The following is a 24,949-nucleotide window of genomic DNA, read 5'->3' on the forward strand; positions in this document are numbered from 1 at the left end:
ACAGTGCTGCAAGGGTCACACAAGATGTGCTACAAGTTAGATGTAACCTCAGCGTTAATGTGAATAGTTAAAGTACAGAATTGAATCTTAGGGTTGGAAAGGACCTGAAGATTTTCTAGCCTACCACTGTAGTTAGTTTCTTCTGAAAATTGTTGTATTTATATTGGTCCTTGTAATTTTCTAAAATCTGATTACAGTTATACTTGCATATAAAGTTTAAAAATCATTAGCAAAACAAAGGGAACACTTTTGAAATGGTATTAACATCATGCCAAAACAATGTTATTTCTACTTAGTTGTAAATTTATATTGAATGTAGCATGTAACATTAATTAACGATTTAAGAATTGCATGATTAAAAAATTAGTCTTCATCCAAAGGTCATCTTCTTTAATCTTCTGCTATAAATAAATAATGGAGAATGAATTCAGAGACTAGGGAATTAAAAAACAAAAACAAAAACCTAAGTGTAAGAAAAGGATGTGAAAGTTTCAAGACTCAGAAATTTTAATTACATTGCTATGTAATTGGTTTCATTTTGGAAAGGAATTTGACTTTGGATGAGGCTGTTGAGGTTACATGGGAATGTTGTCATGCACTGTTATTGTTTGTTTTTTGCTTAACAGCGTCAGGTCCTTTCAGCTCTCAGTCAGATCGCAAAACATTCTGTGGATCTGGCAGAAATGGTTGTCGAAGCAGAGATTTTCCCAGTTGTACTCACCTGTCTGAAGGACAAAGATGAATATGTGAAGAAAAATGCTTCTACTTTAATTAGAGAAATTGCAAAGCATACACCTGAGGTAAAAGAAAAAGAAAGCGACGAGATGCAACAATGCAGTTTTAAAATAAAACACCAATTGTTTATAGTGCCCAAGGGTTGAACTAGCACGTAAGAGCTTCTCATCCTGGGCTCTACTGACATTTTGAACTAGGTTATTTGTTGTGGTGAGCTGGACTATACATTGTAGAGTAGGTGTTCACCCGTGTTCCTTAGCTTCTCATTACTAGATGCCAGTAACCCTTCTACCCCCTAGGGAGTGACAATCAAAAACAGGCTCCATAGAATTGCCAGATATCCCCTAAGGTACAAAACTGCCCCAAGTTGAGAACCCCTGAATTGTATTAGTGGAGTTTGAGCTTTCCATTTCTAGATTGTGGGGCTGTGGCCCTCGGTCATCCTCGACATTTTGTGTCAGCCAGAGCAGTGAGAATGATATTATGTCTCTAGGCTGGGACACCACACAGGTCCCCTGGCTTAGTGTGCCTTTTCTAATAACTGCACTTCCACAGTGACTTCCCTGCTCGAGCCCTTAGATGTGAAAGGAAATAGAGCTAAAGCAGTTTCTGCATGTATTTTGATGAGTTGATTTTTATTTCATGACACATTACAAGTCTTCATTTCTTGTATCATTAAACATCTTTATTTGGCTGAAGTTTTTTAAATATTAAATTGAAGTATACTTAGAGAGTAATCATTCTAGCAAAGGGGATTGTCTTTTGGCAGTCAGGGATTAATATCTGCTTCATCCTTGTGCATTGTGATTGAAGGTTTAGTAGTTATCTAGTTATGAACTAGCCCTAGGCTTAGTGTCTAGGTGAGAATTTTTGACATTCATTATAATAAGGATAAAAGTTGTGTGATTAGTACATGACAAATTGAACACAAAACAAAGCTGTTCCCAGTGATACATCTAACACAGGATGAATAGAATAAATAATTTATCTAAATGCTACTTCAATTTTCTCAGTTGTTTTTAAATCTTAAACTGAGTATGGCCATATTAAACCCATATTGAAAGGCCATCGTATGCCTCCTGGCTCTTGTCTTTTCTCTCAGCTTTCGCAGCTGATCGTTAATGCAGGAGGCGTTGCTGCTGTGATCGATTGTATTGGGTCCTGCAAGGGGAACATCCGGCTGCCCGGCATCATGATGCTCGGCTATGTGGCCGCTCATTCTGAGAACCTGGCAATGGCAGTGATCATTTCCAAGGTGCGTGATTGCTTGTTTCTCCTAATCAGCACACGTCCTAAGATAGAAGCACACGGTGACATTCTAGGAAGTGCAACCAGCCAGTGCAAAAGAATTACCTGAAAGTATATTCAGTGGTTTCAATGCTTATTTCAATGTTGATTATTAGTAGGTTTCTCAAAGTGATCCTTGAAGAAAGGTTGAGGTTCCTGGAGATGTTTTACTTAGTGCATTAACAGAATATAAATTCTTTTGAATATGGCTGTTATCTGTATTTAAATATTAAGTATGTGTGTATCTTGGAGGATTCATTGTGCACAGTTGCAAACACTGATAGCACATTTTCCTTACAAACAGCTATTTTGAATGACGTGCCCAGAAGTCATTTCCACTCTTTTCAGAGGTTATTCAGGTTGGAGACGGCAGTGGTTAGAACATCTTCTCAACACTTTTTCTCAGTCAGATATCATAAACTAATTTCTCTTCTTAGATCTAAGCAATCAGAGCACACAGTAGATAGCAGTGTTGTGTGTGTGTGTGTGTGTGTGTGTGTGTGTGTGTGTGTGTGTGTGTGTGTGTGAACATGAGTGCATATGTTCTTGCTCTAGGGATTTTGTCTTATCTCAATGTTCAATTTTATATAAACTCAACCATATCGTGCAGTGTTGGCACATAGTAGGTGCTCACACAGTGCATAAATATTGATCTGAAGAGTACTTCATAGGTTGTCTGCTTACAGCGTGTGTGGCAACCCTCAGATGTAAATTTCTTGTCAGTGTAGAAAACCAGCTGCTGTATGTTAAATAGAAATGTGGATTTTAAAAAATCCTTTGTTAATCCTTGGAATGTAAAGGAGTTTCAGATCTTTATTTTCTGCCTACTTTATGATAATTCTTTGCTCCGTTTTATCTTGCTGCTTTCCTTTTGTTCTTCTCTGACCACAGACTGTGACAGTGACTGGAGCAGTAAGTAATGCTTTGGGACGGGCCACCCCAAGGACAGCACTAGGATTTTTGATCCTTGCCTCCTCTGTGGGTCACCACAGAGCTCCCATAGAGTGAGAATGATGAAAGCAGCAGCAGTTGCTTGTGCTTGTGACATGTCATCCTCAAGTAACCAGGAGCCTCTCCTGGTTTCTTTGGGCTGCCGGCCTCTCCCACCTGGTTTGTTTTTCAGTTATTTGATCCAGGGGGGAGCAGCAGTCTTAGTTAAAGCACATAGCACTGTAGTAGCATTCCCTCCATTTCGCATGTAGTGTGATAAGAATCCGTGATGACAGAACCTCATGTCTAATGACATCACTTTGGAAGGGATTCATGTTCCTGTCTCCTCTGTCCATTTGAAACAACAGGGGGGCCAGTAAGGCTGAATCTTGGGATGGGAGGAGGGACTGTCTACTTTTTCTTCTCTTCCTCAGGCTTGTTATATTCTAGAAGCATGAGCTTTTGAGAAAGTGACTTCATTCTGAAGACAGGTCTGACCTTTCATATTGGCAGACATACATTTTTAGTCTGTAGGAAGGGAGGCAATGGGGAAATATGGCAAGGTTTTTCAGAAAACGGATCTTAATAACAGCTCAGAAGCTGTTGGGGTATTATCACCATGACTCCAAATTAGTCGGAAAATCACACCAATATGGATTCTGGAAGTAGTATTTGGTTATTTGATACTTTCTTCGGAGTACAAATTGTGATATATTTGAGGCCTTCTAGTTAGCAGTTTTCATTGTTCAAATGAGATGGCAGCTGAGTTGCAAAGTGCAAGCATGCACTGATCTGTGTAACGAGCCACACAGGTTTCTATTTGATGTGTAATCATGTTAAAAGGAACAAAACTATAATTTAAAAATTGTCTAAAATCAATGGAAAATTATGTATTTCAGGAAAGATATTAGTGTAATGTATCCCATGTAAAATGTACTTACTATTCATTTGATTTTGAGGCCGTAGTACTTTCTCCTCAGATTTATTATACTTGTTAAAAAGTTGTTTCTTTTATAAAAGAGATTACTATTTTGTTTTTGTTTACTTGTTGTTGTGGTTCTCAGGATGCCTTGTGCATGCTAGGTAAGTACTAGGCTAGGCATAAGCTCTGGTGTTACAGCTCCAGTCCTAGGATCTAAAAGCATTTTTAGTTTGTCACAGTAGACTCTGGTTTGGCCTAATCTGTGGCATCTGTTGTTTGGTTAAATGTCTCTGTACTTGGGGCATGGGGGAGGCTCGTAGAGATTTTCTAAGTTGGACTGTTACAGATAATGAAGGTCATTTAGTTCTGGTCATTTTATTGACTTAAGAAATGACAGCGCCTGTGATGTGCTCATTTATTGAACCATTTAGGAAAAAAAGGATCAAGGCTGAAATGATTTCTTCTAATGTTTGAGAGACACCGAAGCCTCTTTAATCCCACTCTAGATTTATAGCAGTTGCTCTTTTGATCACGGCTGCAGGGTGTACCCCAGTTGTCAATCTGCCTGTCAGAAGAACCGGAAGATCATATTAAGGCTGCTGCAGCGTGGGCCTTAGGACAGATTGGGAGACATACTCCCGAACATGCACGGGCTGTTGCTGTCACAAACACTTTGCCAGTTCTCCTTTCCTTGTACATGTCATCAGAGAGCTCTGAGGATCTGCAAGTGAAAGTAAGTGCTTCATTCTTAAAGGTCGTAGGAAGATCTGTTAGATTTGTGACTTAAAATATTTTATTTTTCCTGATGGACTGACACTATTGCACTCACAAATCAAGAAATACAAATTTACAGAAGAATTGATGGCACTGTTTTTTGAAAATAAGTTATTCTTGTCTCTCAAAATCAAAATAAGTAATCTATCTTAAAGAGCCTTCTCTTTAAGATATTTGCAAAATGTGGTATTTGCAAAATGAATTTCTGGTTTGTGCATCCTGTATTCTGACAGACATTTCTCCCCAAAATAAGAAATAAAGAATAATAGAATTTTTTAGCTGGAATTTGCTGGTGAGAATTTTCTCCATCTTACGTTAAAAAATTGAGTCCAAAAGAATTTAATGTTTGTTTCAAAGATATAAAGTAGTTATAGAGTATTCCTCCATTTGTAATTCATTTCTTACTTCAAGGCTGCTTAAAATTTCAATTGCTTGTCTTGTGTTATTTCCTTTAAAAATATTCACTAAGTTTTTAAATTATGAATTTTTTAAAAGGGCAGGTTTTATGAAAATCATTACTGGCTACTAATGTGATTCACAAAATATGAATATAAAGTAGAATGAGTAGTTCAATAATGTTGTATTTTCTTTAAAATAAAACTGCTTTCTGCACAATACCTACAAAGAAGATATGTAACTTTCTGAATTGACATAGACTGAGGGGAGCTCATAGAAAAGACAGTAATTCAAAATAAAATTAACAGCAGCAAATTACGCTGAATATTTTTATTTTAAAAATTAACTTAAGTAGTTGTACAAAGGAGTTGTACACTGAATTTTAATGAACAGTAAACTACCAAATAAGAAAATATGTTTCCTGAAATACAACTTTGATGGTAGAATGAGATGTAAAATTTACTTATTTAGGGGCTCTGAGTGAAATGTTTATAGTGAACCATTTATTTGATTTATAAATTTAATTTTTAATTTTTTTAATTTTTAATTAATTATTTATCTTTGTTGGTTATGGGGCCTGAACCCTGGGCCTGGGCGCTGTCCCTCAGCTCTTCAGCTCAAGGCTAGCATTCTCTACAACTTGAGTCACAGCGCTACTTCTGGCTTTTTCTGCTTATGTGGTGTTGAGGAATCGAACCCAGGGCCTCAGGCATGCAAGGCAAGCACTCTACCACTGAGCCACCTTTCCATCCCCAGACTTATACATTTTATAAAAGCGAATTTATGTTCACTTGGTTATGTTTACATGTTTTTTTCCCTACAAATTCATTGAGGAAAGTTGTTTTCTCAAATCAGCATTAAAAAAAAATTTGTAAGACCTTCCAGATCAAAGCAATGATTTAGTAGGGCTTCCCTCACAGGCTCCACTGATGGGCAATTCTTGATAAAGAGAGATTAACAGTACATTCTCTAAGGTCTTTTCTAATTTAACAGGTCTCACCTTCTGGTAAGAACCTACAGCTCCATTTCCAGTTTTGATTTTTCTCCTGGACAAAATATATATAATTGCACATATATATCTTATATATATATATATATATATATATATATATATATATATATATATATATCTTACATAACTTATATATCATCTTTTTTTGACTTCATGTTTCTTTGAACTATTCTTTTTTCTCTTTTTTTGTCCTCCTTTCTCTTTCCGCACCTCTCTCCACTTCTCACTCCTTTTATCTCCAAGCTGTGCCCAGAGTCTAACATTGATCATTGATAGATAAATTATTAAATTTAAAATATTCTTCATCCTTTCAGATACCTACATTCAGCAACTTTCACTTTCCTTTCAGTTTTAGAACAAAAGTAGAACCCATGATCTAGAAGGCTAAGGCACGGTAGAGCTCACATGCACTCTCCAAATTTGGGAGACTGAAGCAGGAAGATCAAGGCCAGCTTGAGCTATATACAGTGAGATCCTATCTCCAAACACAAAACAGCAGCAGCAGCAGCAATAAAGATAGGAGTTAGAACATGAATGATTACTAGTGAAATATACGCAAATTATACCTTGAGAAATAGTAAATTTGGTAGCACTATACATTTTTAATGCACGACAGTGTTTATATAATTATTATTTGTGTGTGTGGTGCTGGAGATTAAACTTACAGCCTCACATATGACAGAGAACTCTGTAGTAAACACCCCTCAGCTCCTATAACTGTTTTTAAATGAATTGTTGTGGTGTTGTATAAATATCACTAGAGTAAAAGAAATAATAATTTTTTAAATAATAATTTTTTAAATAAGAACTATTGGAAGTGACACTGTGGCTTAAAGTGATGGAGCACTAGTCTTGAGTGAAAAAGCTCAGGGACAGTGCCCAGGCCCTGAGTTCAAAACCCAGGACTGATGGGGGGAAAATAACAACTATTACTGTGTTTTCCTTTATGAAAGGTGGTTTTATTAGGTTAATGAAAACATTAAATTTCTTCTGCCTATATTTGATTCAATATTTACTTCCAGGAACAATACTGGGTATTGAATTGCCCTGGCAGCATTCTTCAAAACTTTTAAGTTCAAACCTTTTTCTCCCTTCCCCCTCCTCTCCTTCTCCCCCCGCCCCCCCCCCCCAAGGTACTGGGAGTTGTACTCTACCACTTGAGCCATGCCATGCCTACAGGCCCATGTAAATATTTTCTTACTATAGGGATTTGATCCTTCTTTTTTTTCCCCCAAGAACTCCTAGAATCTATCAGCTGTTGCTTCAAAGGCTTTAGAATGAAATACAGTAAAGTCTGTTTGATTTGTCTCTATTTGTGGGGAGAGTATATTTGAGACCACCCAGAGCTGTCTGGTGCTATTTTTCATTTTACTCATGGCAGCTCTCACATTATAAGGCCATATTGAAGTTTACTTCATTCCAAAAGCACGCCATTTTTAGTGAATACTCTTAATTGGTTCCAATCTGGGAGAACCAGTGAGCAGCCTCTCCCATGATGTCACATAGCCCTAATACCTTTAGCCCTTTCCTTTTTTTTTAAAAGCCCTGTGTTTTTCCAAGCATCTTAATAAATAAAATGAAAAAAATGTGGCTTTTATGTGATAAATGTACTCATATATTATGAAAATATTTGTGCATTTTCATTTGTTTTGATTTAGAGACATCCTATTGAAACATTTTTTCTTAGTTTGGCATTTGAAACAGTTTAGTTATGAAATTATTTTAAGTACTTACTTGAGGTAGCTGTTGTGCTCTTGGGGTCATGATTGTTGCCCTTTATTTTTTAGTAGATGTAAAATGTTATTTATTGAGATATAATTTATATGCTATATAATTTATCTATTTAAAATATACAATTCAGATTGGCATGGTGGCAAACACCTATAATCCCCACACTCAGGAGACTGAAGCAGAAGGATCAGATTTCAGGGCTAGACAAGCTACATAGCATGACCCTGTTTCTGAAAAATAAGGGCTGCTTAGTGGTAGAGTACTTAGAAAGGCCCTAGGTTTGATCCCCAGTACCATAAAGGAAATAAGAAGTCCCTACAACTACCACAAAACAAAACAAAACAAGAAAACCATACAATTCAGTAGTTTTTAGTGTATTTACAAAATTGCAAAACCATTACCACAAACTAATCCTAGAACATTTTTACTTTCCACAAATGTCTTACCCATTTGCAGTCATTTCACTTCTCCTCCGCTAGCCCCAGCAACCCTCAATTTACTTTCTATCCCTGTGGATTTGTTTGTCTCTTCTGGATATTTCATTTAAGTGGAACCATATAAACATGTGGCTTTTATTGCCTGATTTCTTTACTATTTAGTCTGAGTTTCAAGATGCCTTCATGTGCATATGTCAATATTTTGTTCCTTTTTTATTGACAAATAACATGCTATTGTATTGATATGCTATGCTGTTTATCCATTTACCAGTTGATGGATATTGGATCATTTCCACTCGGACTATTTGAATAATGCGGCAATGAACATGACTGTACAAGTTTTTGTGTGGATACAGGTGTTCACTTCTTGGGGGCATATTGCTAGAATTGCTGGATCATTAATATCTCTACTTAACATTTCAAGAGGCTGCAAACCGTTTTCCAGCCAGTGTAGCTGCTGTTCTTCATTCCTATGAGCAACACAGGAGGGTTCCAATTTTCTGTAAACCTTGCTGACTCTTGTTAATATCTTTATTTTTGCTTACCATCCTGGTGGGTAGGAATTGTTATATCTCATGATTTTGATTTACATATGGTTAATATTTTCATATACTTATCAATCATTTTTCTACTGTCTTTGGAGAAATAGCTATTCAGATCCTTTGACCATTTTATTATATCAAACCCAGGACCTTCTACAAGCTAGGCAAGCACTCTACTACTACCTACATTCCCCAGCCTTGCCCATATTAAACTTGAGTCATTAGTTATTATTATTTTTGGTACTGGGTTTGAACTCAAGGCCTATTACTTGCTAAGTTGGCTTGACACTGCTGAGATGGAGATGGAATGAGGGCAGTCTTCTCCCAGTAGTTGAGTATGTCCTATTCATGAAGGGGATGAATGGGAAAATTTCCACTCATAAGCCCTAGAAGCATCTCTGCAAATGCACATTGAATTATGCACACGTTAGACATTTCTGTCTTCATACCTATGAGGCATGAAATCTGTTAGAGAAAACCAGGAATGGTGGTTCAAATCTGCAATGAGCTACTAGGGAGGGGGTCAGGAGAATCATAGCCAGGGGAAAAAGTTAATGAGACCTCCCCTACCTTAACCAACAAGTTGGGGGTAGTGGTGCACACTTGTCCTCTTAACTATATGGGAGGTATAGGCTTCACAGTCTGATGCTGGCCTTGGGGAAAATGAAGACTCTATGAAAGAAATGGCAAAAACAGAAAAGGGCTGGGAATGGTTTACATGGTAGAGCACCTACCTAGCAAATGTGAGGCCCTGTACTCAAAGTTTGGTACTACAAAAAATGTATAAATATTTAAAATACCCTATATGTATGTATATGTACATTACATATGTGTGTACATCTGTATTGTATATACAGGTATATATAATTCCTAATAAAGATATTCACCAGTAAGTTATCTTCACATAACTATTAACTGGAAGCAATAAGATGTAATAGTTATCTACTTCATATAGAGAAAATGTTATTATATATAAATTTGTAATCTATAACTATTATATAATATATAATATATAGTTTTATGGTCTATACTTCACTTCTTTTCATCTAGATTTTAATTTTTAGATATTTTAAGAGTTGCACAATTCACTCCCATCCAGTTTTTATGCATTTTGCTTTGTATTCCCATAGAGTAAAAAAGCCATCAAGAATATCCTGCAGAAGTGCACCTACCTACCAGCCCTCGAGCCATTCCTGTATGATGCTCCGCCCAATATTCTGAAGCATGTAGTTGGGCAGTTTAGTAAGGTAGGCCATGCCCCTGGAGCCTATGAGAGGGGACAGCATGAAAATGATCTGCTAACTTGTTTCTCCCATTTTCTTCTGTAAGCTGGGGCTCATGTTTTATAACCAAACTCTCCCCAGTCTACACTGACAGTGGTAGCAAAGGTGAACTAAATGCATCAGTAAATGAAACACTTCTTCTTTCTTCACATTTCTCTCAGCCCCCACCCTGATTTTTTTAATTCTCAGAAAGCAAACAGAACGTCAACATGCAAAAAAAATGTCGCGATATGGATAATTTGTATCCATAAGTGTCTTTCAGTAATTTTCCCAGGGTCTCTTAGTCTCACTCACCTGGGGAATACAGCAAAGATCTTATAAAGAAAGGACAGGGGTCTCTGAGCCACTGACATGTTTTCACAAAGTCCGTGCTGCACTGGAGATGCTCTCAGTAGTCATTTAGAACACTGACTTCTTTTCAGAGCAACTTTAACAAATGTAGCTGTCCACTCTCTCAGAGAGAAGTGGATGAAAGTGGTAGGAAGGCAGAAAGGTGAAGCGGGGCCTAGCCTGTGGGGCTGGGGACTTGGCAGCAAGGGGTGAAATGACAGAAGACACAGTCACCCATGGTCAGGATGGTGACACCATGCTACCAGGAACCGCCTAAATGCTGCTCTGTATATTTGACTTAGGAAAGTGGTGTCTCTACAAGTTGTGTGTGTATCACATTGTGTGTATAGGCTCATAAGTTGGAGGGCTTGGATCTCCTGCTTAATAGCTATAATTCTTTGTTGTTGTTGTTTTTTCCTAAAAAAAATTCTTTTGGGTGCTAGAGATGGAACCTGAGTTCTCACATATATTAATTTGAAAAGATGTCCCTCCAGTTAAGCTGGAAGTTTCTGAGTATTCATCTAAAAGAACTACTCACAGCTTTGTTCTCTGGACTTTCCTTCATTGTCTCCAACAGCTTGGCTCAGCCTCAAGCACCACAGTTACCGGAAAATAGAAGTTTTCTATTGTTGACCCCTGAAGACAATATTCTGTGTAACAGACACCTATGCTGTGTCTCCTTCCTTTCAAGAAATCAACCAAATTTCCTTTCCTCTCAGTTACATAGGACATGCAGATATATGGTCTGCTCCTGGACAAAACCAACTAATAATGCAGGGAAAAGACAAACTCATGGAAAGGGAAAATTGATCCGTTTCTTTACCTAGGTGTGCTTTTGGGTGTTAAGAAAGAAACTGGCTAATTTGATCATCTAAAAAGAAGGAATAGGGACTAATAGATCACCTAGATAGAATCATCAACTTTTTTTCCCCTCCTTTGGTTAGTCATGGGGTCTTGACTCAGGGTCTGGGCACTGTTCCTGAGTTTTTTTTTTCACTCAAGGCTAGGGGTCTACCACAGCTCCAATTCCAGCTTTGTGATGGTTAATTTTAGATAAGAATATTATGGCCTTTCCTTCCCCCAGCTGGCTTTAAAATGCAATCCTCAGATCATAGCCTCCTGAGTAGCTAAGGTTACAGGTGTGAGCCACCAGTGCCTAACTCTTAAAATTGGGTAAGTGACATTATTTCTAACAGTTTCATTTGTAGTGTAATCATCTTAGGCTTAAGCAAGATATTCCAATTTTATTGGACTAATTATGAAAATGAGCACTAACCAATGCTAAAAGTTCAAAACAGGCAAATAAAAAAGTCAAGGTCAACTAACTGAAGACAGTATGTCATATCATTTATCCTGTAAATATGCCTTTGGCAATATTTATCTTAGGCACAATTTCTATGTCCTTCAAGCACACACACTCCCAAGTATTAGGCATCAAACCAGACCTAGGGCCTTGCGCTTACTAGATGAGCAATCAGTCATTTAGCTATACTTATAGCCTTTTGTTTGTTTTGCCAGTCCTGAGGCTTGAATTTAGGGCTGGACACTGAGTACAAGCATGATGCTCCATCACTTGAGCCATAGCTCTACTTAGAGCTTTTTTGATTGTTTAATGAAGAGTCCCATAAACTTTCCTACCCAGCTTGGCTTTGAACTGTGATCCTTCTGAGTAGCTAGGATTATAAGCATGACCCACTGGCTTTAGGCCCTGAGTTTTTGAGACAGAGTCTCACTACATAGCTCAATCTGGCCTGGAACTTGCTATGTAGTCCAGGCCAACCTAGAACTCACGTTCCTTTCCCCTCTGCCTCTTGGATCATGCCCAACCTTATTTTCTTCAAGGCTTGCCCTCACCCAGTTTTATTCTTTTTCTTTTTTCTTTTTGCCTGTCCTAGGGCTTGAACTCAGGGCTTGGGGCACTGTCCAAGCCTCTTTGTGCTTAAGGCTAGCTCTCTACCACTTGAGCCACACTTCCAGGGTTTTCTGAGTAGTTTATTGGAGATAAGTCTCATGGACTTTCCTGCCCAGATTGGGTTTAAACCATGATCCTTAGATCTCAGCCACCTGAGTAGTTAGGATTACAGGTGTGAGCCATCAGCACACAGGTTATTTTTCTTCCCTGAGACATGATCTTGCCATTATGCAGCCCATGCTGGCCTAGAACTCAAGAGCCTTCTACCTCAGTCACCCAAGGGCTAGTATTACAGGCATGTGTTACCAGGCCTGGCTCCCTATGTTTAATTATTGGGGTTAAAGGATATAAAGTTACTTTGTCAATTTGTATCCATGTTTCTAAAAGCATGTTCCATTTCTGTGCTGATGTGGTTGAGGACTGATAATGCATTCACCTACCCTGGCCTAGGACAATACTTAGGGTAGCATTGCCCTAGAATGTTGTCAGAAACAAGCTTATTGCCAAGAACTGTTAGTCTTTGTCTTCAAGGGCAGTATTCCCCAGTCTTAAAGGGGGATCTTGATCTACTCATCTCCTGTGTCAGATATCAGTATCGACAGAGCTATAGAGTATATACATCGTGTTGGGAAGATGTTATCTGTGGTTGTCCAAACCTACATTGTGATTATCGCCTTCACTATGTAGAATCTAAAACCTACATTTCCCAGCCTTCCTGCTACCCATAGGTTTCTAACTGTTCCTGTGTGAGCTTTGGATTCATGTGATCTATGACCCAGAGCTTGGCAGGTTTTAGAATGCCTGGCACTGGGTCTCTGGAGTTGGCAGGAGGCCAGGCTGGTTTAGCCTGAAAGATTTCTTAAAGGAGATAATCGTTGAGCTGTGTTTTAAATAAGAAGAATCAGGCAAAACAGGGTGGGGAAGTGTTAGTGGGGGGTCTCATGGATGAGCATTCTAATAAGAGGAAACAGCAAGGGAAGGCCAGGAATGGCGCCACTTGCATGCTCTGATGTTATTTAAACAAAACTGAGGGTGTAGATAGTGGCTATGGAGGAGGCTGGGTGCTTTGCAATCATAGTAACCTAACGTGTGCTGACTTTCTCATGTGCTTCATGATTCTAGGTGCTTCCACATGATAGCAAAGCTCGGCGACTTTTTGTGACAAGTGGTGGACTTAAGAAGGTTCAAGAGATAAAAGCAGAACCAGGTTCTATCCTTCAGGAATACATCAACAGTATTAACAATTGCTACCCAGAGGAAATAGTAAGGTAGGGAAAATGGACTTTTGTGAAGCCTTTTGGTTTTCAAATGGAGATTAATATTACTGTGTCAGAAGGTGCACTTTGACATAGTACTGGCCAGTGTGTATTCTCACTTCTTTCTTGATTTCTTTTTCCTGGTACAAATTAAGTGATTTTTTTTTTTTTTTTTGGTCAGTCATGGGGCTTGAACGCTGGGCCTGACTGAATGCTGTCCCTCAGCTCTTCAGTTCAAGGCTAGCACTCTGCTACTTGAGCCACTGCGCCACTTCAGGTTTTCTAAGTGGTTTATTGGAGATAAGTGTCTCATGAACTTTCCCGCCTGGGCTGGCTTTGAACCACAATCCTCAGATCTCAGCCTCCTGAGTAGCTATGATTACAGGTGTGAGCACCGGCGCCCGGCTAGTGTTGATGTTTCCACTGACACAGACATTTCCAAATCAGTCTGGAATGTCATTTAAGATATTTCTTTTTTTTTTCTTTTTTTGGGTCCGGTCGTGGGGCCTGAACTCTGGGCCTGGGCGCTGTCCCTCAGCTCTTCAGCTCAAGGCTAGCGCTCTACCACTTGAGCCACAGCACCACTTCCGGCTTTTTTCTTTGTGCTTATGTAGTGCTGAGGAATCGAACTCAGGGCCTCAGGCATGCAAGGCAAGCGCTCTACCACTGAGCCACCTTCCCAGCCCGTCATTTAAGATATTTCTATATAAATTCAACATTAACGCTTTACTGTAGAATGCCCCAAAACATAATTCAAATTAAACTGATAGTCTTAAAATTGTGATTTCTCTATGTAGAAGAGGCCTATAAATCCTATTTTATTTCATCTTTTTTTGGTTGATTTTTGATGGTACAGGGGTTTGCACTTGCTCAGCGGGTACTCTATCATTTGAGCCATGCTTCTTCCTGGCTTTTTTTTTTTTTTTTTTTTTTTTTGGGTCTGGTCATGGGGCCTGAACTCTGAGCCTGGGCGCTGTCCCTCAGCTCTTCAGCTCAAGGCTAGCGCTCTACCCCTTGAGCCACAGCGCCACTTCTGGCTTTTTTCTTTTTTGCTTATGTGGTGCTGAGGAATTGAACCCAGGGCCTCAGGCATGCAAGGCAAGCGCTCTACCACTGAGCCACCTTCCCAGCCCCTCTTCCTGGCTTTTTGCTAGATATTTTGCACTTGGAGTCACATGGACTGTTTTGCCTGGGCTGGCTTTGAACCATGATTTTCCAGATCTCTGCCTCTTGAGTAGCTAGGATTATAGGCTTGAGTCACTGGAACTCAGCCTAAATTCTAATTTTCATAGTTTCCTGTATATTACTTTTACATAGTTCATATTATATTAATGGATGTATCATAAGAGAAGTTTAGTAACAAAAGAAAGTTCTTAACTAAATATGAAAAATTATGTTAATGTTTATGACATTCCGCTATCTTAGTATTGAATAGTAAGTATATTTTGGGAAACATAGAAGAACTGCTTGACTAACACTTGCAATATGCCAGAGAAATCGCTGAGATCTTTGGGAAATGGTAATAGCAGTTGGCATGGAAATGAGCGATAATGTATAATAGAAATAGGGTGAGTCTGAGAATGTAGCTTAGTCCTTTCCTAGCATGTACAAGAATTAGGTCCATCTGTAAGAAAAGAAAAAAAATTTGCTGGATATAGTGGTATTATAACATCAGCATTCAGGAGGCCAAGGCAGGAGGATCATAGTTGGAGGCCAACCTAGACTACAGAACAAGTCCAGTCTCTAAACCAAACTAAAGAATAAAATAAAACAAGTAATAATAAAGTGACCCATATACATACTTTCAAATTTTCCAATTGCCACATTTAAGAACAAAAAAATGAACCAAGCTAAGCACATTTTGGATGGTATGCTTTTGTTAATCTAATATATCCAAGCATTGTAATTTCCACTTGCAACAAATATAACAATTAGAATGAGTTAGTTTACATTTTATAGTACTTTATCATATTTTACACTTCTATTTTAAAATTTATATTCTATATTTTATAACATTTTATCAATCTAAATATGTTTTATTTCAGATGGTAAGTTTCATTGGAAATATTTGACCTATATTTAGATTATATAAAACTTATATAAAAGCAGACTCTTAACTTATTCCAATTTATCCATGTTTTCTAATAATTGAAGTGTTTTAAAATTTGAGATAAATGAAATATAAAAATTATTTAAAAAATAGAAATCCAGTCCTTCAACATGCTAGTCACATTTCTGGTGGTCACATGTAATTAGTACCATATTCAGCAGTATAAATTTTAAAGATTTTTTTTTTTGGCTGTAGGTCTTGAACTCTGGGCCTGAGTGTTGTTCCTCAACTCTTCTGCTCAAGCCTAGTGCTCTACCACTAGCTACAGTACCACTTCCAGTTTTCTGGTGGTTTATTGGAGATAAGAGATTCACGGACTTTCCTGGCTGGGCTGGCTTTGAACCATGATCCTCAGATCTCAGTCTCATGAGTAGCTAGGATTACAGGCATGAGCCACAGGTGCCCAGCTTTAAAGATTTTTTAATATCTCATACACTAAGGTAGATATTTTATAATAGCTACCTTCTGAGGAGCTTTGGATGGTGAGGCTAGCTTTCACATATGTGACTAACTCAGATGATTTTTTTTTTTTTTTTTTTTTTTTTTGTCGGTCGTGGGGCTTGAACTCTGGGCCTGGGCGCTGTTCTTCCGCTCTTCAGCTCAAGGTGCGTGCTCTACCACTTGAGCCACAGTGCCACTTCAGGTTTTCTGGTGGTCTTTATTAGAGATAAGAATCTAATGGATTTTCCTACCCAGGCTGGCTTTGAACCACGATCATCAGATCTCAGCCTCCTGAGTAGCTAGGATTACAGGCGTGAGCCACTGGCACTCGGCTACAATTGTAATTTTTAAATTTTCTAAACACTATACAAAGTAAAGTCTTTGAAAGTTTTCTTCTAGATAAAACCTAATGTTAGGGTGATAATTTGTATTTTTTAAGTTACCTTTACCCAGGCCTAGATTCTTGACTTATCAACTCCTAGTCTGCCTCATACCAACTTCTTCCATATTTGTTAAGTAAGGTGGGTGACACAGAACTCAGAGATACATGAAAGTTTTCTGGGCTCCCACCCAAATTATTGCACTGTGGAATTCTTCACTGAGAAACTCATCTGAGCCAGGCACTGGTGGCTCACACCTGTAATCCTAGTAGCTACTCAGGAGACTGAGATCTGAGGATCACAGTTCAAAGCCAGCCCCAGCAGGAAAGTCTGTGAGACTCTTATCTTCAATTAGCTACCAGAAAACCAGAAGTGGTGCTGTGGCTAAAGTGGTAGAACACTCGCTTTGAGCTGACCAAAAAAATAATTATTCTTTTTATTTTTAAAATCTAATATATTCTAGATTGCATAGCAATTTTCTTTTTAATCAAAGACTCCAAAGTAAGACCAGATACCCTGAAAATATTACAAAAAGGGATAGGGAAACCCTAGGGCTTCTTGGCACAGGTCAAAAATTCCTAAGTAAAGATCCAGAAACACAATAAGTCAAAGAAAGGCTGGATAAAGAGGATTGTATTAACCTGCGACTTTCTGCATGGCAAAGGAACATAGTTACCAGAATGAATAGAAAGCACACATATTGGGAGAAGATCTTTGCTAGCTATATATCTGGCAAGGGCCTCATAACTAAAATATACGTAAAGTTAAAAAATAATTAACCTTCCCCCCCTCAAAAAACAAATCCTCGAAGAAACTTATCAATAAGTGGGCACGACAAATTTATTTGGCATACTTTTAATATGTATGCTTGGCATATCAAGCATCTCATAATTGTTAATCAACATACCTACTACTTTAAAACTATTTTATGTACATGTATAGCACTATATAAGCTAAAGAACCAATGAAATGATTAGATTTTTATGTTTTTATGATAGGGATATTTGTAAACCATTTATAAAATAAGTTTTCAATGTTAACTATATTTCTCCAAATTTTTTTGTTCCTATGGGGGTGGTCAGATCTGGTTAAACCAGATATTAAGAAATTATTACTAGGGCGGGGAAGGTGGCTCAGTTGGTAGAGTGCTTGCCTTGCATGCTTGAGGCCTTGGGTTCAATTCCTCAGCACCACATAAGCAGAAAAAGCTGGAAGTGGCGCTGTGGCTCAAGTGGTAGAACACTAGCCTTGAGCTGAAGAGCTGAGGGACAACGCCCAGGCCCAGAGTTCAGGCCCCATGACTGACCAAGAAAAGAAAAAAAAAATTAACCTGTACTGTCCTTGCTCTTAAAACTGCCAAAGGTACAGTGAAAATCCCGGGGTACAATACTTCCATACTTTAGTTTGGACTGTGAATAAACTGAATTTAAAAAAGAAGGAAAGAAAGAAATGATGGGTAGGCAGCTGCCGGAGGCTCACACCTGTAATCCTAGCTACTCTGGAGGCTGGGATCTGAGGATCATGGTTCAAAGCCAGCCTGGGCAGGAAAATCCGTGAGACTCTTATCTCCAATAAACCACCAGAAAACTGGAAGTGACACTTTGATTCAAGTAGTAGAGCACTAGCCTTGAGCTGAGGAGCTGAGGGACAGCCCCCAATCCCAGAGTTCAAGCCCTATGACTGACAGGTCATTGGTGGCTCATATCTGTGATCTTAGCTACTCAGGAGGCTGAGATCTGGAGGATCATGGTTTGAAGTCACCCTGGATAGAAAAGTCTATCTCCAAAGCACAAAGTTGAGCTGGAGATGTAGCTAAAATGGCAGAACAGCAATATAGCAAGAAAGTAAAGTGAGTAGGAGGCCCACAGTTCAAAAGGCAGTAGTAGGGGGGAAAAAGAAAGAAAAGAGAAATGATTTTTAGCCAGGTGCTAGTGGCTAATGCATAGCTGCTTAGGAGGTCTGAGGCTAGCCCAGGCAGAGAGGTTCACGAACTCTTCTCAACATTGAGCTGGCTGTGTTGGATCAGGCCTGTTAACCTAGCTGCCCTGAAGCCTAACAAGGCAGAGATCATGCCCATGCATGTGCCCAGGCAGGAAATGAGACACAACCTCAAAAATGATTAGCGCGCACACACACACACACACACACACACACACACACACACACACACAATCAGGGCTAGAGGTGTGCCACAGCAATAAGAGCACCTAAGCTCCAGTACCTGAATCCGAACCCTGGTACTGCAGTACTGCAAAAAACAGAAACAAATATACAAATGATTTTTTAAGACAACCAGAATGCAGAAGTTGATCAGCAATGATAGTTTGCACTATCTAAAAAAAATCAGCTATGGTCTTTATAGTAACATAGTCACTTGATATAATAAAGTGTCTCTGTAATTAAATGTTGCCACTGGATTGAGGTTCCTGCTTGGAAAACATGCCCTTAAGATATTCTGCTGCTTCTCTAGCAGTGTTATTAGTTCCTCTAGTTTCTACCTTTATGCATAAAGCATTATAACATAATCATACAGGTATAAGTGAGGCTTCATTTAGAAAATTACTTCAATATATTCCTTATATAGAATCTTTTATGCTCACTGTGCAAAATCTTTCCATTAAGTACCTAATAGCAATTTTTCTTTTTCAGGTACTATTCCCCTGGATATTCAGATACACTTCTGCAGAGAGTGGACAGCTATCAACCAATTATTAATTAAACAAAGTTGTATTTTTATACTTATATTTACAACAGAGAATGGATAACAATCGTTAAAGTTCGAAGTATCTGAATTAAGTACATACCAGTTTCATTCAACGTGAAATACCTTTAGATAATATTTGAAGTTTTTGTGATGCTTTAGAAATTAGTAACTTGAAATCATAAGGAACCATTCATAATCATTTGCATGTATAGGGTTTGCTCTAAAGATAGATTTAAAAACACTAATGGGGTTTAAGGTATATGTTATTTTCTACTAAGACCACAATCAAATACACAATATACCCCTCCCCTTCAATAGGTAAGTGATGGTGTTTAGAAACCCTTATTTTGGCCAATTAGGAAATACGCATAGGCCTTAGCTATTACACAGCAGGATGTAGAAGAGGAAGAGATGAAATAGGAAAGTGATGACATAAATTCAGTGTTCTAGAAAGAGCTCTTAAGGCTGATCACATACACACATTAAGAAACACAGAGCCTGGGGATAACTTGTCAGGTTTTCCTAACTTAGGAAGGTTCTCCTCTTCACCACCAGATTTTTGAGACTTTCTTTCTTCTCACCCTACCTGATCTTTCTTGGGTGGAGGATGTCACAGTTCAGTATTGAACACTGTACCTTGCAACACTGTTCTGCATTTTCATGGAAAGGTCTCTTGTCTAAGGAAGCAGGCATGTTAAGCGAGGCCTCAGTATTCCTTTGACCAAACTTTACCTTCCCCAAACTTCAAAAGTCACATTTTCAGGAATTTAAGGAAAAAAATATTGAGAAGATATCACCTGGCTCAGACTTTACAAACACTTTCCTATTAAGAAGTTGTAATGAAATAAAAAGAAGCTGTAAGTAAAAATGGATTTCAATAAAGTTTTAAAATAGCTTTAGGCTTGTCCTTTCCGTACGGTGTGTTTTGGATGTTCCTGGGGAGGAGGAGCAGGAACACCTGAAGAGCCCCTAGGCCATGGTCAGCCCAGTGGGCTTTGTTTGCACATTTCCTTCTTGCACTTTTTCCCCCCCTCAAAAGGAAACTTACCTTTTGGCAATTTTCTGGACTTCTCTGTCATCACTATTTCCCAATAGTACATAGCTTTGCTGCATCTTTAAAGTTTTCATCATAAAACCTTTTTGTATGCTGGGCGCTAGTATCTCACCGCCTATAATTCTAGCTACTCAGGAGGCTGAGATAGCTGGGCATAATTTGGTCATGTATGTGCTAAATATATCTGCTACAAATGTTTCTTTTCCTTTTTTATTTTATGGCAGTCCTGGGGTTTGAACGCAGGTCTTGGAGCTCGCTAGGCAAGTGAGCTATTACTTGAACCATACCCCCTAGCCCTTTTGGCTTTAGTTAATTTTCAAATAGAGTCTCAAAGTTTTTGTTCAGGCTGGCCTGGCATGTGATACTTCATTTTACACCTCCCATGCATCTGGGATGGCAGGCACACACCACGACGCCCAGCATTTTGAGATTGGGAGTCTTACAAACTTTTGCCTGAGCTAGCCTTGAACCTCCAACCTCCCAGTTTCTACCTCTTGAGCACTGGGAGAGGTTACTACTTTATTTCTGAAAGGCCTATATGAGATTCTTTTAAGAAAAAAAAATTGTTCAGAGAGCAAAATAGTGTCATTGGTAATATCCCTCTGGTATTTTCACTTCTGGTTTGAATTTTGTCAACCCCATTTCTCAGTGCAAACAAACCTCTGTTCCCCTGCACCTGACCCATACCACTTATTTAACTCTTATAAAGATCCCTGACTTATGTGAACAACTGCTGTTAAGCTTCATTTCAGGGATAGAATTGGTTGGACCTTTTGTAACAGATGCCATCAGTATAACTGTGGTGGAAATGAAATATGGTAAAATGAATGAATGTCTTTCAGAATGGAATGATGAAACCTATGTCCAGTCACTACTTTGTTAAGTAGTTAGGGTGATAAAGCTTGCTCATGTACTTATAACATGCTTAGGAACATGGCCTGCATGGTGCATGTACCAGTGAACTCCATTCTACACAAACCTGATAGGACTTAGAGGAAATAGGATCATCAAGGACAGCTTACACATTGTGAACAGCAATTGTGTAGTAACCCCCAGGCTTCCCCCTCTTAGATGAGTGGAGTTTAGATGATTTCTGGTAAAGCAAAACTATTTCCTGTCCTCATGGTGCTTTTTAATATACATTTTCTCAGACATGGAGTAGAATGGCCACAAGACTGAACACAGTGCACAAATTTAATTTAGCCCATAAAAACAAATGACAACCTCATATTTATAGGACATTGATCTGTTAACCCTTTCAAAAGGAAGCCTTTTTTTTTTTTTGTCAGTCATGGGGCCTGAACTCTGGGTCTAGGCGCCATCCCTCAGCTCTTCAGCTCAAGGCTAGCACTCTACCACTTGAGCCACAGCGCTACTTGCAGTTTTTTCTGCTTATGTGGTGCTGAGGAACTGAACCCAGGTCCTCATGCATGCGAGGGAAGCATTCAACCACTGAGCCAGTTTCCCAGCCCAAGAAAGCCTTTTCTTTAAAGAAAGAATGAAGTCAACCCGGGCAGAAAAGTCCATGAGACTCTTTTATCTCCAATAAACTGTTCAGAAAAAGCTGGAAGTGACCCTATGGCTCAAGTGGTAGAATGCCAGCCTTGAGCACAAAGAGGCTCAGGAACAGCACGCAGGCCTGAGTTCAAGACCCAGCACAGGGAAAAAAACACACAAAAAGAAAAAAGAAAAAAAAAAAGAATGGAAGGTTTGCTTGTTCCTAAACATGAAGAGGCCATTTTTATGATGCCAAGTTTAGAAACCTTGGAAGGGTGAATTTTTCCCTATTTTCAGATATACAACAATTTGATTAAGGTAGGTGCTAGCAAATGTTGAGGCTTTTATTTGGCCACTTAGGAAATGCTGATTTGTAGTTATTTTGCTTCAGAGATTAAAAGTATCAAGTGGCATTCTTATCTACAACTATTGCATTTACCTGTTTATCCAAAGTTTGTTTTTGTTTTTGCCACTACTGGAGCTTGAACTCAGGACCTGGCCACAGCTCCACTTCTGGAGTTTTGGTGGTTAATTGGAGATCAGGGTCTCACAAACTTTCCTGTTAGGGCTGGCTTTGAATTGCTATTTTCAGATCTCAGCCTAGTGAGTAGCTAGGATTACAGGAATGAGCCACTGGTGCCTGGAAAAACTTTTAACATTTAAAATTAGATTTTTGATGCTGTAACTTTGGTGTGTGTGTGTGTGTGTGTGTGTGTGTGTGTGTGTGTGTGTGTGTGTGTGTGTGTGTGTGTGTGTGTGTGTGTGTGTGTATGTGTGCGTGCGCGTGCGCTTGTGCACACGCGCCAGTCCTGGGGCTTGATTGAACCTAAAGGGTTACTTGAGCCAGTTTTACTTCTAGCTTTTTTGAGCTGGCTTTGAGTTGCAATTCTCATATCTCAGCCTCCTAAGTAGTTAGGATTATAGATGTGAGCTACCAGTGCTGAGCTCAAATATTATTTCTAAAAGGTCAAGAGGAAAGTCATTATTTTCCCAGGTGTTGCTGTTGTTGTTTGCTAACTCAAAAGTCACATTTATCTTAGATGAGTAAAATGTGTGCTGTTCAGTCGCCAGTGTCACCGAGCATGGCGGTGGATCTAGTATATATTGTAAAAATAGTGCAGGCTGGCTGGAGTCAGGCTCTCAGATGCACCCCTGACTTGCGTTGGTCACCATGGTCAAGTCACTTCAAGTTCCTACACCTTAGTTTTCTGAACCATCAGGGTGGAGTGTAGAAGGAAAGAAACTAGCATTAAAAGAGACAGACAACTTTGGAATCGCCAAACTCCTATAGCCAGAGTCAGTAGCCTTGGTCAAGTTCCTACCAGCACCCACTTCACAGGGTCCTAAAGATTAAATGGCAATGAGTGAGCATAGGGCATGACATCCAGGAAGCAGTGTCACCATTTGTCTCCATGGTACCATTGAGTGAATCAAAAATGGTGCCCAGTCCTAAGACATGTTATTTCTATCTGGCAAATAATTGTTGTAATAGTCTTGTTTTGATAAAGGAAGACACTTTACTGCCATCTACTGGAAAATTCCCTTTGTAAATATGCAAATCCATGATGCTTAACATGTATCCTATGGTACTAAGAAGAACTGGTGCCTTTGTGGAATACACTACACCCCCAGCTGGGCATATACGTGCTTCATAGGTTATCTTTGCTACCCTCTGTCTCACTTTGGTAAATAGCATTTGGAGGAGAAGCCCAGGTAAATAAGGTTTTTACAGAAAGAAATTCACTTAGAAAAATAAGAAACAACAATATCAACAGAAAACCATCATCATTTTGTTATGGAGACTAGAAACATGTACTCCTCTTACCTCCTGCCTCCCCCACTGAATGTGTGTTTCACAATAAAACCTACAGTTTTAAGTTAGCACAAATACTAAGCCATCAATCTCAAATTAGGGGACATATTTGATGTATTGAAAACAAAGCATGGAGCTTTTTTATATTGATCTCTAAAGTTAGACCAAAAATAATACAATAGATTATTATAGATGGCAGGTTTCTGGAAGACAGTGGTATTGCCATTCACCTCGACCTCAGAATCTGACTTGGGATATAACAGGTGACCCTGTATTCCTGCTAGATAATCCTTTATTGAAGGGAAGAGAATGATTACAGCAAACTTTTGCAAACATAAAAAAATACTGGCTCATTTTCATACCTAGCACTACAGTCACGGAGAAGACTAACACAGAAAGGAGAGTTTGTTGATAATGGGAGGACTTACTCCAGAATACAAGATTTACTGTCCTAACAGGGACCTAGGTACTAGGATGGCTCCTGGAAACCTGGTAGAAGCAATAGCCCATGCTAAGTGAAGTGGAAATGTTATAGTTTACATCACAGATGTATCAAACTTCCCAGAGAGATGGGCATGCTGCTGTATGCACACTATGTAGAGACGGAACACCCACCAGCCAACTGTGGTCTGGGGGTTGTTTCAGAGTACCCATTGGGCTTCATAAATAAGATGATAGGGTCCTGAAAATACAGAGTAATAATTGTCAGAAGCAAGGTGAACATAATTATCACAATAAGGAGCAAGTCTGTGGTGGTATTCAGGGACCAAATCCACAGAAATATAACAATGTTCCTAGAGGCAGGATAAAGGCCATCTTCATATCTTAATACATATCAATTTTGTAATATGACAAGGAATCGAGAATGGATAGTTTGGAGGCTTGAGGGTAACTGCTCTAGTAGAAAGCCATTCAACTGGACATGGTGGGTCAATCTTGTAATCCCAGCCACTCAGGAGGGAGAGACAGGAGGATCTTGAGTTCTAGGCCAGATCAGGCAAACTTAATGAGACCCTATCTCAAAAACAAAACACAGGGCTGGAGGCATGGCTCAAGTGGTAGAGGACTTTCCTAGAAGATGCCAGGCTTTCCTTTCCAGTTCCACTACTGAAAAAGAAACCAAGTGAATCACTACTCCAGTTTCCAGACTTGGATCAGTTCTTGGACCTGGATCCCATTGTCTGAAGGAGAGTGGGGATGTCTCAGGACAAAGCCTGAAACACCTCAGCAGGTGTATTCAGTAGTTGCTTCCTTAGCACAATCATTGTTCCACCCTATTGCCAGGTGGCAGAGCTCTGTCTGCAGCTGGTTTACATCCTGGTACAAGGAACCCTGCTGTATCACTCAACATACCAAATGGGAACAGAAGGATATGAGGGAGAAAGGAGTCCAGGAAGAGTTAC

General features: G+C 39.1%; 1 protein-coding gene across 2 annotated transcripts in view; it reads left to right on the forward strand.

Moving 5' to 3' along the window:
- The window catches only part of Spag6 (sperm associated antigen 6), a 48,998-nt gene extending 29,784 nt beyond the window's left edge, over positions 1–19,214 (forward strand). The window contains exons 6-11 of one of the 2 annotated variants that reach the window (XM_069990502.1): positions 627–800; positions 1,838–1,990; positions 4,416–4,607; positions 9,897–10,013; positions 13,414–13,559; positions 19,128–19,214. In XM_069990502.1, the coding sequence (XP_069846603.1) occupies positions 627–800; positions 1,838–1,990; positions 4,416–4,607; positions 9,897–10,013; positions 13,414–13,559; positions 19,128–19,197 (852 nt within the window). In that variant the 3' untranslated portion in view covers positions 19,198–19,214. The remainder of the gene's footprint in view (positions 1–626; positions 801–1,837; positions 1,991–4,415; positions 4,608–9,896; positions 10,014–13,413; positions 13,560–19,127) is intronic. The other variant, XM_069990503.1, reaches the window with a different exon arrangement.
- The last annotated feature ends 5,735 nt before the right edge of the window (positions 19,215–24,949 follow it).

Source organism: Dipodomys merriami, unplaced genomic scaffold (genome assembly GCF_024711535.1).
Source record: "Dipodomys merriami isolate MVZ:Mamm:240054 unplaced genomic scaffold, mDipMer1.0.p SCAF_4, whole genome shotgun sequence".
NCBI classification, from domain to species: Eukaryota; Metazoa; Chordata; class Mammalia; order Rodentia; family Heteromyidae; genus Dipodomys; species Dipodomys merriami.